This window comes from Colius striatus, chromosome 4, assembly GCF_028858725.1.
Source record: "Colius striatus isolate bColStr4 chromosome 4, bColStr4.1.hap1, whole genome shotgun sequence".
NCBI classification, from domain to species: Eukaryota; Metazoa; Chordata; class Aves; order Coliiformes; family Coliidae; genus Colius; species Colius striatus.
This window is the reverse complement of record NC_084762.1, coordinates 56,606,141-56,620,871: the sequence shown is the minus strand read 5'-3', so window position 1 is coordinate 56,620,871 and position 14,731 is coordinate 56,606,141. Positions and strand designations below refer to the sequence as shown.

The following is a 14,731-nucleotide window of genomic DNA, read 5'->3' as shown; positions in this document are numbered from 1 at the left end:
CTCCTCACCTAGACCAAAGTCTTACACACAAAAAATATACACTTATCTTCAAAGAACTGTGGAATATAATTCAGAGTTACTATATTAACAAATTTTCCACCAAAGTAATTTTACCTTTATAATTATCCAGATAAGCAAAGTTCTTTTTTTATAAAAGTATTTGTAGCTAGCACACACATCTATATTTCATTTCAGTTTTTCATATGATAACTTAAAAAAAAAAATCCTGTTTACATCTTAATAACAATTTTTTCCATGTAGTGTTTCTGTTCTAATCACAGCTGGCCATTTCTGTCACTATGTAGTAGAGGAGATTACTTTTCCACCAACAAGTAGTTTTAATAGTTCCTGGGAGTGAAGAAAGCTAGTAGAAGACCTAAGAAACATAATTAAACACTACTCTTAAGAAGGAACTAATAAAACAAAATTATAACAAAATGCTTGAAACAGGACAGTATTGTAAAAAAAACAAATTAAAATAAATACTAATTACTAATATTAAGTACTAATACACTTAAACCACTGAATAGCTAGTGGAATCTGTCATTTCCACAAATTTTTAATTCACTGGACCCTAAGGCAGCTTATAAAACTCAAACATCACATCATCCACCATAACCGGAGAGCAGCTACTTCTGATTCCCAGTGGAGAAGGTAAAGGAGCAGTAAAATAGTACCGTAAATACTTAAAGGGAAAAAAAACAGTCCCACAGTGTTGATGGTTAGACTGTATGCTTAAACAAATTAGGATAGCTCTTTTTATCAGTATAAAATTATCCTAAACTGACAAAGACAGTGTCTCGAACACCAAAAATAGGAATGGCGTCCCTTGATCAGTTTCATGTTCTGTAACTTCAAGCAGCTCTCACATCCATGCATTAGCATACCAACACAGCCTGTGACATATAATTGATCTCAGTAATAAACATTTGCAAAAATTTTGGAGAGTCTTATAAAAACTAATTTCAAGGTTTTCAATATAAAAACATCATATTAAAACAAGTGGTAGATATGTCAAGTAATAAAGATATATATGGACCTGATAATTAGCATAATTGAGCTATATATCTAAATGACGTTTTATATCATAACTCTTAGTATAATCATAACTGTGTGCAGATTAGCAGCAGAAGAATATAAGACAAACAAGAAATTGGCCAAAGAATAAGGGGTAATAGCATATGATGAAAAGAAACCTGTGACAAAGCAAAGAGCCACACTGATCATGAAGAAGAAAAATCTTTCAGAATATGGAAGGAGAGAGGTTGTATTTCCAAAAGAAAACCTAACAATCATATTAACCTGTGACCGATAATTTCAATAGGAGTGGACTTCCCAGAGAGCAAGACACTGCAGATTAGTAACAGCAGGGACACATCAACATGAAGTCTCTTCTGTGCTTTTACATTCTTATTTACCTTCTCAGTTTTAGAAAAGTGAAACATCTGTGGGAGCTAGGGAAAGCATATAGACTGTTTATGTTATGAATGTTTATATGCAAAGATTGGTATCTGTATTACTTACACCTACAAGTAATTTCCATTATCCAAGCTGCAAAATTTGAGTAATGATAAGTACAAATTTAAACTATATTTAAGGCTTTTTAAAGAAACTCTTTAACAATAAGTAATTATATGAAGAAAATACCAACAAGAAGTTCTTACACTTCTGAAAGGAGACAAAATCAAATGGATTAAGTATGGGACACATTGGAACAGAATAAGAGATTATTATAACACAACACAAAGATATTAACAGATAAATAAATTACAGTTCTTTTCATAGCAGTGTGCATCTCTGTGGTAACCAGAGAGATGATAATGATCTAATCGACTACAGGTTTCTATTACTACAAGCCTACATAAATCAGTCTGAAGTAGAAAACAAGCAAATGCTGAAACATAAAGAAATGGAAAAGATTTTCCATAGCTTCTGCTGTCTATACATCTCTCACCATCTGGAAAACATTAGGTCTGACACTTATTTAGGCTACACAGTCTGCATTATTATAAATGAACCTTCTTAACAAAAAGACCAGTTTGTGCTTTAATTTTTTTGTACAAATTAAGAATACAAGCTGCTATATTAAGAGCAAAATGTTCATTTCTCTTGAGTATCTGTTACTAAGCATTTTATAGGAAATGTCCAAAAAATTAAGCAACGAAAATATTTTCCAAAACACACTGTTCAGCTCTACTGAGAATGCCATTGTGGAGAAATGCTTGGACATTGGTATAAACATTCACTAAGTAGATTGTGGAAGCTAAGCTTTTTCTGTACAAAAGGAAATCTAGGCATAGGCCAGCTTGAATGGATGCATTTTTTTCAAACTTTGCCAAATAATTCCTTTAGATTTCAGAACAACTGCAAAAGGTGCTAGTGTTAATGGCCTCTGAGCTACAGGTTGCATAAAAACAAGAACAAGAAAGATGATGCCACTCTATAACAGATAACACAAGGTGCACTAGTGATTAGGTGAACACAGAGGACAGATAGAACCAAATCTGGAGAATGATCCTACTAGTTGAATGTACTGTTGAGACAGCAAGACTCACCATATGTGAAACTTGCCTGTTTGTAGCTTTCTGTATATCTTTCACAAAACACAGGGTTTTGCATATGGATTAAAATAAAAAGACCTCAGCAAATATGTTCCGCCTGTCTGGCTCTGGTTTCATTTTGTTTGAGAAACTGAACTAATCTAAAGCCTCCACTACTGCCACACTTGAAATGAGGGCTACTTCACTGCAGTAAGAAAAAGCCATCCCAAAGCTCTGAGAACTAGAACTCTATGGCCTGATCCTAATGGCAAATTTCAATTTGCTATACACTGATTTAGTGAAACCGTGTCATAAAACCAAGCACTCAACAGAAATCAGGGAATATTGTTTCAGCATTATGTGTCATGTGTTAGCCTCACGTTTAGGCCTTTTTCTAATGTGGGGCACAGCAAAGTTATAGAAGTTATAGAACTTTGATGAGGGATGTAAGGGGATTAAATAATACAAAGTAGCAGGAAAAAAATCTCATCTAGCACTCACTAAAGAAGAAAATGGCCTTTCAGAAAATAAGTGATAGAAATCTTCAAATTGCTAACAAGGTAAAATAGATAAGCTCTATAATCAAACAGAAAACTCTGTGATGTGGATGCATGAAATAAAGTTAGAAAAAGGGAGGTAAAATGTTTTCAGGCAGAAGTGAGGAGTTTCTAAAAGAGTCCATGAGAGATAGACATTAAAGCAGTATAACAACCCTGTTAAAAAATGACATATCAGAATATATAAAAAATACCATAGGAGTCACTGAGCAATCAAGTGTACAATTACTAAATTTATACTTGCTCAGTCCATAAAAATCCTACTACTGCTAACCACTTGAGATGTTATCGTAAGGCTTCAGGTGTTTAAGTCCCAACTCCAGCTTCTGGTATCTATTGATAACATGAGAGCATGAACTAATTAGAATAAAGGGGAGAGAGAAAGTAAGTTTTGTTTCTCCAGTTATGAAGAAAAGGTAACCTAAGGGCATACCAAGGGCAAAAGATTGCAAGTTAGAGAACTGTTTTTTCCAGACTGGGTACCCAAATCAGGGTTTCCAATACAGAAAGTCAGTATGTTCCTGATCATTCACCAATAATAAGAGATAATTTGGCCCCAGGCTGCAAGAACAGTGTATAATTCTCTTTTCATATTGAAGAAATAATGTACAGAATTCAGTGATTTATGACATTTTCTGTTGGAAAATATAAACTGTAAACAAGCATCGCAGATTGCTTTGCATTAAAGACTAAGTTAATATTTGGATGTTTTGTGCAAATAATCCTAATAAAATTAGGGAATTCTTTATTAATGAAAATAATAAAATTTAAGTTTTCACTGGAGAAATATTGGTCTTTTCCTGCTGACAATATAAACAACTGTCCCATTGTCAGGTCCACTCAAAGTAATTCTACTAAAAGTATTGTCATTATTTTAGAATTTTAGGTAAGAGCAGATGAATTCAGGATAAATGTATTTATCACTTATAACTCAAAGTACATTATATAAGCTTCCTCCGCATTGCAGCTGTCTGAGCCTCAAGACAACGGTGTGTCTACAGCAGCAAGTTAGTTTGAATCAAGAAACTGAATTTCCTGCTTGGCCCTCCTTAATTTTTCTGATTTGCAACATGGAGTGATTTTACAGACAAAAAATTAGATTCTTTTTGGTTGAAACTAAACAGGAGGATGTGTTCCAGGAACACAATGATGATGATCCTGTCACAAATTGACAGTCAGTCCATGGGAACAGGCTAGAACAAACCCAGAGTAACTTCCTTCTAAATGCATATAATGAGGACATCAGACTCTTAGCTCATTAGATTTTTAGCACCAATAGCTTCACTGTTCAAATTCACTCCCATCAGACTGCTAGCGTAAACACGCAAATTGAGCAAAGAACACAAACCCTAGAAAGATAGTGAATGACATAAAACATTAAAATTGTCAAACTGTTGTTATTCAGTCCTTCCTGAATGATGGCGATCCAAAATATTAGAACAGCATTACACATTATTGCTCCAGGTTCTGCCTTTTTTCTGTATGACATGCCTGCTTGAGTGAAATTGCCATTTTGGCTTGATTTATTAAACAGCAAGATGGAATCTTTGTCACATGGTTTTATCACTGGCTATTTACTACCCAGGTTGCATAAATAGTGTTTGGCATTTTGCCATGACAGAAATAGTAAATAGTAAATAGTAAAGATAGAGACTGGTGCGGCATTAAGGCTAAAAGGCAACAGTTTCTTAATGTCTGCTTGTGGTAAAATGGGACTATCTGTATATATTATTTGAGAAGACATAAATACAAAAACACTATCAGGTGAAAACATTTCAATTGGAACTATGGTTCTCAGGCTTTCTAATCTCCACTTCCAATTGCTACTGCTATTTGGAGCAATAGTCTAAAAAATATACTGGAATATTCTGCATAATGTCTCAGGTTTGAAAAAACACACTTAATAATAAATTTTACAACAGGAAATAGAAGCTTGACTATTTACCTATGTCATTGGTGCCTCCCGAATGATTAAACAGAGATACAAATTTTTAAGAGAAAATGTTTGAGTCATTACTATTTGCTTTGGTCGTCTTTTGCACTATTTCTATCAGTGAGCACGTTTGAACTTTTCTATATTTGCCTGCACATTTCTCCAAGTGGAAAAGAAATCGAAATCTTTTGAGCTTGAATTTTTCCTGCCTCAGCTTCAATATTTCTCTTTTATCTCAAATCACTACATTCATGTCTTCAATGAGGTGAACCAGACCAGGGCAAAATTCTCCATTTATATTCTTATTTGAAGTTTAAGTTAACAGAAACAGAAAAGTAAAAAAAATTCAACACTTCTTATATTATGCATCTCTTCAGATCAAAACTTATCTAAAGACAATACATGTTAAGATATGTGATAAAGCTCTTCTGAACACTCTCAAACATTAGCAGGGCAGCCCTGGACTTAGACAGATATTAGCAGGGCAGACTTCAACTAACACTCTGCTCTGGTTTCTCCCAGACCCATCACAGGAGTCATCAGCCCATCTCCACAACTTCAGAGGTACAAAGGCAGGTGGGAATCCATATCAAGGACTCAGAGGAAGGGAGACACTCTCCCAGCCCCTGCAGGGTTGTCCCAGGAGAATCTCAGTCCCAGTGCCCAGGTATGAATCCTGTTACAATAAGAAGATTCTGGCTTACCTATTGGATTGCTGGGGTTTGATGCCTAGGGGTGTGGAACACAATACGGGACAGAGAAGAGCATTTGGGGATTGCACGGGAATTGTTATGGGATGTTTAAGGGAGGAATCAAGGGAAAGAGATCTAGATTTAGATCTGGATCTAGATTTGAGGAGGAATAAGTGAGGGAAAATAGAGGGATCAGGAGACCTAAAAGGCTGGACACAATAATTTTCTCATTAGTATGTTTGGCTCCTTCCTGCACTTAATCAGTGCAGTCTGTCTCATTTTCTTATTAATTTGTTTTCTAACTCTTTTTTGGGGGTCAAGGACTCTCTATTCTCTGTGTCTATATGCATGTGTGGGTATGGGGTCTAAGTGCCAGGAAGTGGACTGGGACTCAGCTGGCATCCTGCATGAAAACAAGTGTAAAGACTGCAGGAAGTCAAATTGTCAGAATATGGGACCAGTAGTCAGAGGTCCATGTCTCTAAGTACAAGACCACATCAGCAGTGACTGTTGGAAGTACCACAGCAGTCCTGGCCAGCTGCCAGAGACACCATGGGGTATGGGTGTCTCTAGGGGTGAGACCTGCTGTAGCTTATGTGTGTCTCTAAGGGCAAACCAGCTCTGTGTGCACTTGTATGTGTCAGATGTACCAGTAGCTGAAGTGGTGCTGCAGACTCGGGTCTCTATGTCCAGATGTCAGCAACTGGGGGCACGGATCTAGAAGTAGCTGCCAAGGGCACAGATTGTGTGAGCCCAGCTTCTGGAAGCACTCACTTTGTACATATGCATACACATATATATCTATTCCCACTAGTGGACTTCTAATCTACTCAGCCAGAGAAGGGAGAGGGATGAGGCTGTTGGTGCTGTGTTTATGCAACTGCTCTGTGTGTCTGAATAATCTGTGCAGTGGCTTCCCATTTACACACATATATATATGTGGCATACACAAGAGCTCTCTGTATGTGCTCAGTTTGCTGCTGCTTGGACCTGGGGCCATGCAGCTGCAGCAGTTTCACCTGACCTGACAGATCTGGTGTGGTTCGCCTAATGTTCCTCTGTTGTAATGATTTTATAAAGATAAGCCAAAAGAATTCAGAATTAAGTTTCTATCTTATTTTCACTGAGTTTCACTTAAGATTTAGCCAGGTTAGAACATGAACACTTCTTTCCAACATCTATTGCTTAGAAAATAGTTGAAAAAATTTTGTTTGCTTATGTGCATCACCACATAAGTAGGGGGTGACACCAAATCAAAACAGTAATAAAAAAACAGTTTAAGACTTTTAAAGTTTGGTAAACTGAAAATATCTGGAACTGGAAAAAAAAATACTGAGCAGAAGAATCACAGGAAAAAAACCAAAACCAGGTTGGAGCAGACATCTAAGGATCATCCCATTCAATAGCATGCTCAATTCAGTGAAAACTTCAAAGACAAAGCAGGTAAAGTTTTTAAAATATCCAGGAAAAGCAAGAGAGAAGATGGAATAGGAAGTGGAAAAGGAGCCACAGACTTAGAAGCCTTGGCAATGGGGAAAAAATAAGAAAGGATGCAGAGACTAAGACAGACATACATTGGATGCATAAAAAACTTGGGTTACATATGGAAGTTGAGACTGCTGTGATGGAGAGATTGTGAAAGAACTGAAGCTGACACTAATCTGTGTCAGCTTTTTGAAATGGCTGAGACAGTCAGAAAATCTACAGGGGGTTTCCAAGGTGAGAAATTTGGATGGAAAAGAAGGGATTTCAGACACAAAGGTAAAGAAAAACTGTCAGGATCAGGAAATAACTTAGGATTTTAATAGAAGCTAGAAGAAAGACAAGGAATCAAAAATCAGATCCGAGGTTTTGGGTCCCTATTAAGTGCATAGAAGAGTTTGGCTGGAGAAATGGAGAAAAAAGATAATGAAAAAACTACCCTTTCTTCTGTGAGAGAAGTTGAACAATAAAATAAGCATTAAAAGAACAGCAATTTTAGAAAAACAATGCCTTCTGAGCTTAGTTTATACGTTATTTTGTTTAAAATTTACAGTACATCCTTTTTACAGTTCAGGAGACTTTATACAGCTAGAAGATACTAGATTGAAGTTAAAGTACAGGAAACAAATTAATGAATTATATCAGATTATCAGTAAGTAATAAGTACAATATTTCTCCTGTTGGAGAAAGAGAATTGATGTGGTTTGTCCAGCACATGTAAGCAATTAGCTTTTAAATGAGAAATACAAATGAACAGAGTTTCATTTGTTCTTGAGAAACTAAATAGGAAATCCTTGGGAGGCTTTGCTGAGTTTATATTGATGATCAGTGATTTGTAAAACTTACAAGATCAGGAATTTTCCAAATCTTTTCTAAAGTATGCTTTCTTACAAATTTGAGACATATATTTTAATAATGGTTCTGCAAACGCAAAGAAAGATGCAGTGATATAATGGTTAAAAGGTAAATAATGTGATGTTTTAAACATAGAATCATAGAACTGTTTGACTGGAAAAGACAATCACTTCCCTGATCCTGCTTGTCACACTACTTCTGACACAAGCCAGGATGCCACTGGCCTTCTTGGCCACCTGGGCACACTGCTGGCTCATGTTCAGCCTGCTCTCAACAAACACGCCCAGGTCCTTTTCTGCTGGACAGCTTTCCAGCCACTCTTCCCCCAGCCTGTAGCATTGCCTGGGGTTGTTGTGGCTCAAGTTCAGGACCTGGCACTTGGGCTTATTAAACCTCATACAAATGGCCTCAGCCCATCAATCCAGTTTGTCCAGGTCCCTCTGAAGCCTTCCTGCCCTCAAGCAGATCTACACACCCATCCAGTTTTGTGTCATCTGCAGACTTAACTCGATTCCCTCATCCAAACCATTGATAAAGATTTTAAGCAGAACAGGCCCCAGAACCAAACCTGGGGAACATCACTGGTGTCTGGCTGCCAACTTGATTTAACTCCATTCACCACCACTCTCTGGGCCTGGCCATCCAGCCAGTTTTCCATCCAATGCAGAATACATTCACCCAAGCCATGGGCAGCCAGTTTCTCCAGGAAGATGCTGTGGGAGACTATGTTGAAGGCTTTACTAAAGTCCAGGAAGACCACATCCACAGCCTTTCCCTCATCTTCTAAGCATGTTACCACTATATGATATGTGTGTCACTGTACAAAGTGGCATATGTTACCTCGTCATACAGTAATGATTATAGAGTCTGTTTCATCCTTATCGGTCCCAGTTTTTTGAAATGTCTTGTTCAAGTCACTAAATATTATGCAGAAGAATATTTTTTTAAGAAAAAGATCAGAGGGGCAATGTGAGCTGGATCATACATGTTTCTCACCATCTTTTGGCCACTGTAATAGAGGCCAGTAGTTTCCTTTGGCCTTAAAATCCATCAAAAACATTGCCCATCTTGATTTTTTTCAGAGAATTCTATTCTTTTGAATTGAGGTTTTTCATTTGTTTGATATTCTCTTCTGAAATTTTTTGATTGTCACTAAATGTGTGATGACACTTTTTTATGTTTAATCACTGATTTCTTGAAACATTCATTGGTTCATTTTGAATATAGTTTGCATGAATGATAGCACCAGATAACACTGTCAGACAGCATAGTCTATCAGCTGCACCATTATCATTCTAATATACAGAGAATTCTATTTAAAAAAAACCCATTATACTAAATAATTATACTGTCTCCCTTTACCTTCATAGAGGTCCATGAATTTTTAAATAATAATTTTGTTTGATGGGCTATTTCCTGCTTCATTTGAAGAGAAAAAAGTGCACCAAAGCTATGGTAAATTTTCAAGTACCAAAGTGCCACTCTGCAGCTAACAACTTCTATGTGAATGTCTGTGACTTGAGGCCAATTTGGAAAGCAGATGTGTGATGATTCAGATCATGGATTTCTGGTCAAGAATATTTTATACAGCACAAGAAAGTATGATATCAAACTTGTTAAAAAGAGCTGGATATCACATGATATTGCATACCTTGATATGCCTTGATTTCCTAGCTGACGTCTTTCTCTAAAGAGCAGTTTTCACCAGCGATTGTTGGGCGCTCTCAGAGATTAAGTATTTTGTAAGGGTAAGGTGCCTTGGCCACAGCTATTTTTCTGATTTAGAGGAGGAAAGGAGTGGAGTAAAATGATCACTTCCCACTTTTGTGAAACTAGAAAGTACCTGGAAGCAATTGTTTCATGCTTACGTGGGTTTTTGGGCAGTCTGCCCTGGAGGAAACATGAAAAGCTGTCATAGACTCACAGGATATGTCTAGTGAACACATCATCTAACATACTGAGCACGTACATGGCAAAAGCTCCTTTGTGGGATTTCTTATTGCCACTTCTCTCCACGTATCACCTTCACCCTTATCTTCTGCAAGCCAGCACTCTATGGGGAGACAAATCTCTTCATCAGAAAGAGGAACTACTCTTTCAAGTCTGATTTCCTCCAGGTACCAACTGGGATCATTTCCAGCATTGTCATGGCCAATACGGATTTTATATAGCTGCCCAAGATCTCTGAGATCAATCTGTAACGACAAAAAAAAAAAATTCCCAGATTTTAATAACACATTTTAATGTTATCTTTTACCAATCCTTCTTCTACTGGACATGCAAGTTAAATGTGCAGCTAACATAACCAAGAATAATGGGTTTTTATAGAAAATTAAGCCTTAATATACAATGAATCCCAGAGCAATTGAGTAAAAGCATATGGAGTAGTCTGCAAGCATAATTTTATTGACTCCATTACTGTATAATTTAAAGTGACTAAAGGACTCAAACAATTCAGTCCAATATGTAAATCTCTTTTTCTAGACAAATACTTTAACAAGTAGAACTATCTTCAGTCATTGCTGCATGATGTACTTTTCAGTCCATAGAGTTACCACCAGCAAAGCCCTATTAACTATTCCTACCACTTATTAGTCTTCTATGGCTCACTTTTCTCTTCATCTTCTATTTTTATGTGCATTGGTGTCACGGTTAACTGTTTCTCTGAGTGCTGACGCCACACTGCAGCAAGTTTAAACAATAAAACATGTCTATGTCACATTGAATACCGCAGTCCTTTTTTTGCTTTGTTTCGAGCTGCAGAAGTTTTTCGAGCAATGCTGATGGCAGGAACCGAAACACAAAAACGGGGGTAATCACTTTCATTTTCAGTGATGTGTTTAAATGCTCATGGTATTGGGAACAAAATCAATGAGGAAAAAAAAAAAAGAGAGGAAAAAAATAGTTGTTTCTTTTACAATTTTGTACTGTTTAGCATAAAACCAAAAAGCCAACAAACAAAAATTGGATTGACAAACGCTTAACACTGATGTTGCTCCAGTAGTTTGAATCGTCAAGATTTGTCTTTGAAAGCCCATTCAATTTGTCCTGGAAGGTAATATTAAGGATTCTGCCAGAGTGTGTTTCCCCTACATTGTTTTTTTTTAAGGAAGACTACAAGGCAAAGTTCCTTTTCTCTATGGAGCTGGAAAACATCAGAGATGCTAAAGACATATCACTTTTGCTCTTTTGTTGAAATGTTTTCCTAGATAATGACACAGGCTATTGTCACACTGACATTTCTTGCCCATGAGGACAATCACAGAAGAGAGACTTGTAGGCCTAATTGATTAGCATTTCACTGCATCCCTGAGGCAAGCCTGGTGCAACCAGTCTCATAGGGTGATATCATGACACATGTGTTAGTTGTATAAAGTCTGAATAGTGTCACACTTATGGCCAAAGTAGTAGGTTTCTTATATTAAAACAGTATGTTAAAGTAACAGGTGCTAGCTGAAGGTATAATTATAACAATAATGCAATAAAACCACATACATCAAAAATATGCTCCTAATACTCACAAAAGAATGACAGCAACAGACAAAAAGCTCTCTGAAATTAACCACAAATGTAACCAGGGCACAGGCTAAGTTGCCATAAGACAACTGATACTCAGAAAAGGCAAAGACCTCTGCAGCAGGCAAGTGTCTGCTAAGATTGCATTGCAAAGAAATATAACAATATATTAGAACTCTCACTCTTTATTGTAAACCAAATGAAGTATAATACTGGTAAACAAAAAAGGTGATGCTCTCTTGAGGTCTAGGCACTGGCTGCTATTTGTGGTGCAGAGAAGTTAAAGAGCATTGTAGTAAATAAAACATTGAAATCTTGTGACCTCAAATCCATGATTAAATTTTGGCATAACCCCTGTTTAAAGAGCAGCATAGTCATTTTTGCATGCAGTATTCAGTACCATGACTCCTGGTCAGGAGCAGGAAAGTCTGTCAAAGAGCACCTTTTTTTCTTCTGAAGAATCTAATCAGTCATTTGGCCGTGAAGCAAACTGAAACATTATTGATAATAAAACATCCTGCATTCCTATAGTGGGTATCATATGAGTTGACTGAAAAGTGAAGCTGTAACTTTCTTAATTATATTAATTTTATGTATCATATTATGCTAAAATATGGGGGGTTTTTTTAGAAGGAAATCTAATATGGAAATGTTTCCAGGTGAACCTGCAAAGGGTTTCAACATTGTATCATAGAGTCACAGAATGATTTCGTTTGACAGTGTCCTTTGAAGGTCATCTAGTCTAACTTTCCTCCAATGAGGAGGTACATCTTCAACCAAATCAGATTGCTTGAACCTTGAATGTTTCCAGGGATGAGGCACCTACTACCGCATTGGGAAACCTGTTCAGATATTTCACCACTCTCATCATAAAAATTGTCTTCCTTATATGTAGTTATCATGGTTTGACATGACAGCCTTTTCTGGTAAGGGGGAAGGGGCTGTAAGATGGCTCCTGTAAGAAGTTGCTCACAACTCTCCCCAGCTCAGAGCCAGACCCACTTCTGGGGCTGAGCCAATTAGATGCCTCCACGATCACTTTTTTGAGAAGAAGTCAGAAGGGGAGGTTTCTTCCTCCATCTTCCGCCCTTTCTTTTTCTTCTGGCTGCTGGTGGTGCAAGGAGTAGGAACAGTGACAGAAACAACCATGTGGACTCCAAGGTCAGTGATGAAAGAGAGGAGGAGGTGTGCTGGAGCAGAGACTCCCCTGCATTCTATGGAGATAACTAGTGAAGCTGAGATTTATTTTCATTTCTTTAAAGACCCCACATCAGCAGTAGAGACTCATTTTGATAAAGCTGTCCCCAGTCCAGGGGCAGCGATTTACTTCATTAAAGGCCCCAAGCCAAGAACAGTGACTATGGCTGGAGGAGGCTGTGTTCCGTGGGAGGGACCCAACCACTTCACTGCAGACCCCGAGCCAGGGGCAGTGATTTTCTTCTTTATCACTATGGCCGGAGCAGGCTGTGTCCCGAGGAAGGGACCCAATATCCACAGCTGTAACTGTGGGGAGGAACCTATGGCAAAGCAGCTCATTAAACTTATGCCCAGAAGAGGCCTTGTCCCGAGAGAGGGACCCTGTAACTGCAGAAACTGCAGCCGTGGTGAAGAATCCAGGCCAGAGATATTCACCAAGGACTGCGTCCCATGTGAGGGACCCTGCATCAACAGAAGCCACAGCTGTTGGGAACAACCCACACTAGAGAAGTTTGTTAAGGACTGTGTTCCAGGGGAGGAACCCCTTGTTGGAGCAGGGGAAGAATGCCAGGAGTCATCCTCATCTGAGAAGACAGAAGAGGCAGAGTCCGTCTGTAAGAGACTGACCACATCCCCCACTCCCTGCCCCCCTGAGCCGTTAGGGGGGAGGAGGTAGAGATATCGGGAGCAGTGAGCTGGGCCCAGGAAAAAAGGAGGGATGGGGGAGGGAGATCTTAAAGTGCTGGTTGTCATTTTCTCATCATCCTACTCCCTTTTTGCTTTTATTCTGTTCTGTTTCTTGTAGAATAAACTTTCCTACTTTCCTCTCTAAGTCGAGTACTGGAGTCTGTTTTGCCCAGAACCGCAATTGGCAGTGAGCCCTCCCTGCCCTTGTCTCAATCCACAGCAACCTTAGTTATCTTTTTCCTCCCATTTCGCTGGGGCCTCTGCCATCCTAATGAGGGTGGGGTGAATGGGGGCACTGAGTGAGAGACTATCGTGGTGCTGCTGTGCTAGCTGGGCCAAAACACGACCCTAGTCTAAATCTATTCTCTTTTAGTTTAAAATCATTACCCCTTGTCCTATCACAAGAGTCTCTGCTATATGTTTATCTTCCTTATAAGCTCCCTCTTAGTACCAAAAGGCCACAATAACGTCTTAGAGCTTTCTCTTCTTCAGGCTGAACAACCCCCATGTCTCTCATCCTGTCCTCATAGGAGAGGTGTTCCAGCCCTTTGATCATCTCTGTAGCTTTTCTCTGCGCTCCAATCAGTTAATGTCTTTCCTGTGCTGAGGACTCCAGAGCTGGACACAGCACTTCAGCTGGAGTCTCAGCAGAACAGAGAGGCAAAAACACCTCTGGCCACATGCTTGCCATTTTGTAGCTGATATTTAGCAGACCACTGGTACAACTGCAGGGAAAATCAGAAGTAAAATAGTTGACCAAGAAAGAAAAACTGAAAAAGCACATCACTTTGAAAAAGAGAGAGAAATGCTGAACCCATTCACCACCATTTTGCCATGCAGAGACTTCCTGTTACTTGGTAAGCAACACAGCAATTCAGCAATCCTAATCAAATGAAGTTTCAAGAAAAAGAAGTATAGAACAGGAAACTGTCCAAACCATTAGGTTTCTCCAGGAGATGCTCCTAGTTGCAAGTACTTAAATTAGAGTCACTAAAGTCCTATTTAGGATCTCAAAAAGTTCCTGCTTTTTAATCTTTCTAAACTTCCTATTCCTCCCTAACTTTCATTCTTTAAAGGAGGACACTATAACAATACTAGGTAAATTAATATAATGAAATTAAGTAAATTAGGTAATTTTATGCTGAGTGGGAATTTGTGCAAAGTGTCAAGTTAAATGTATTTGCTTGCTTTTGATATCAGGGAGGAAAAGTATAGAGCCATTGTCTAATAGATTTCCAAATTATGACTTTTTTGGAATGTTAGGTTGTGCAG

At 38.2% G+C, this 14,731-nt stretch overlaps 1 protein-coding gene across 1 annotated transcript in view; it reads right to left on the bottom strand.

The window, feature by feature from the left end:
• The window catches only part of LOC133625347 (lipoxygenase homology domain-containing protein 1-like), a 145,757-nt gene that overhangs the window by 93,699 nt on the left and 37,327 nt on the right, over positions 1-14,731 (bottom strand). The window contains exon 11 of the mRNA XM_061995648.1: positions 10,029-10,254. Within this exon, the coding sequence (XP_061851632.1) occupies positions 10,029-10,254 (226 nt within the window). The remainder of the gene's footprint in view (positions 1-10,028; positions 10,255-14,731) is intronic.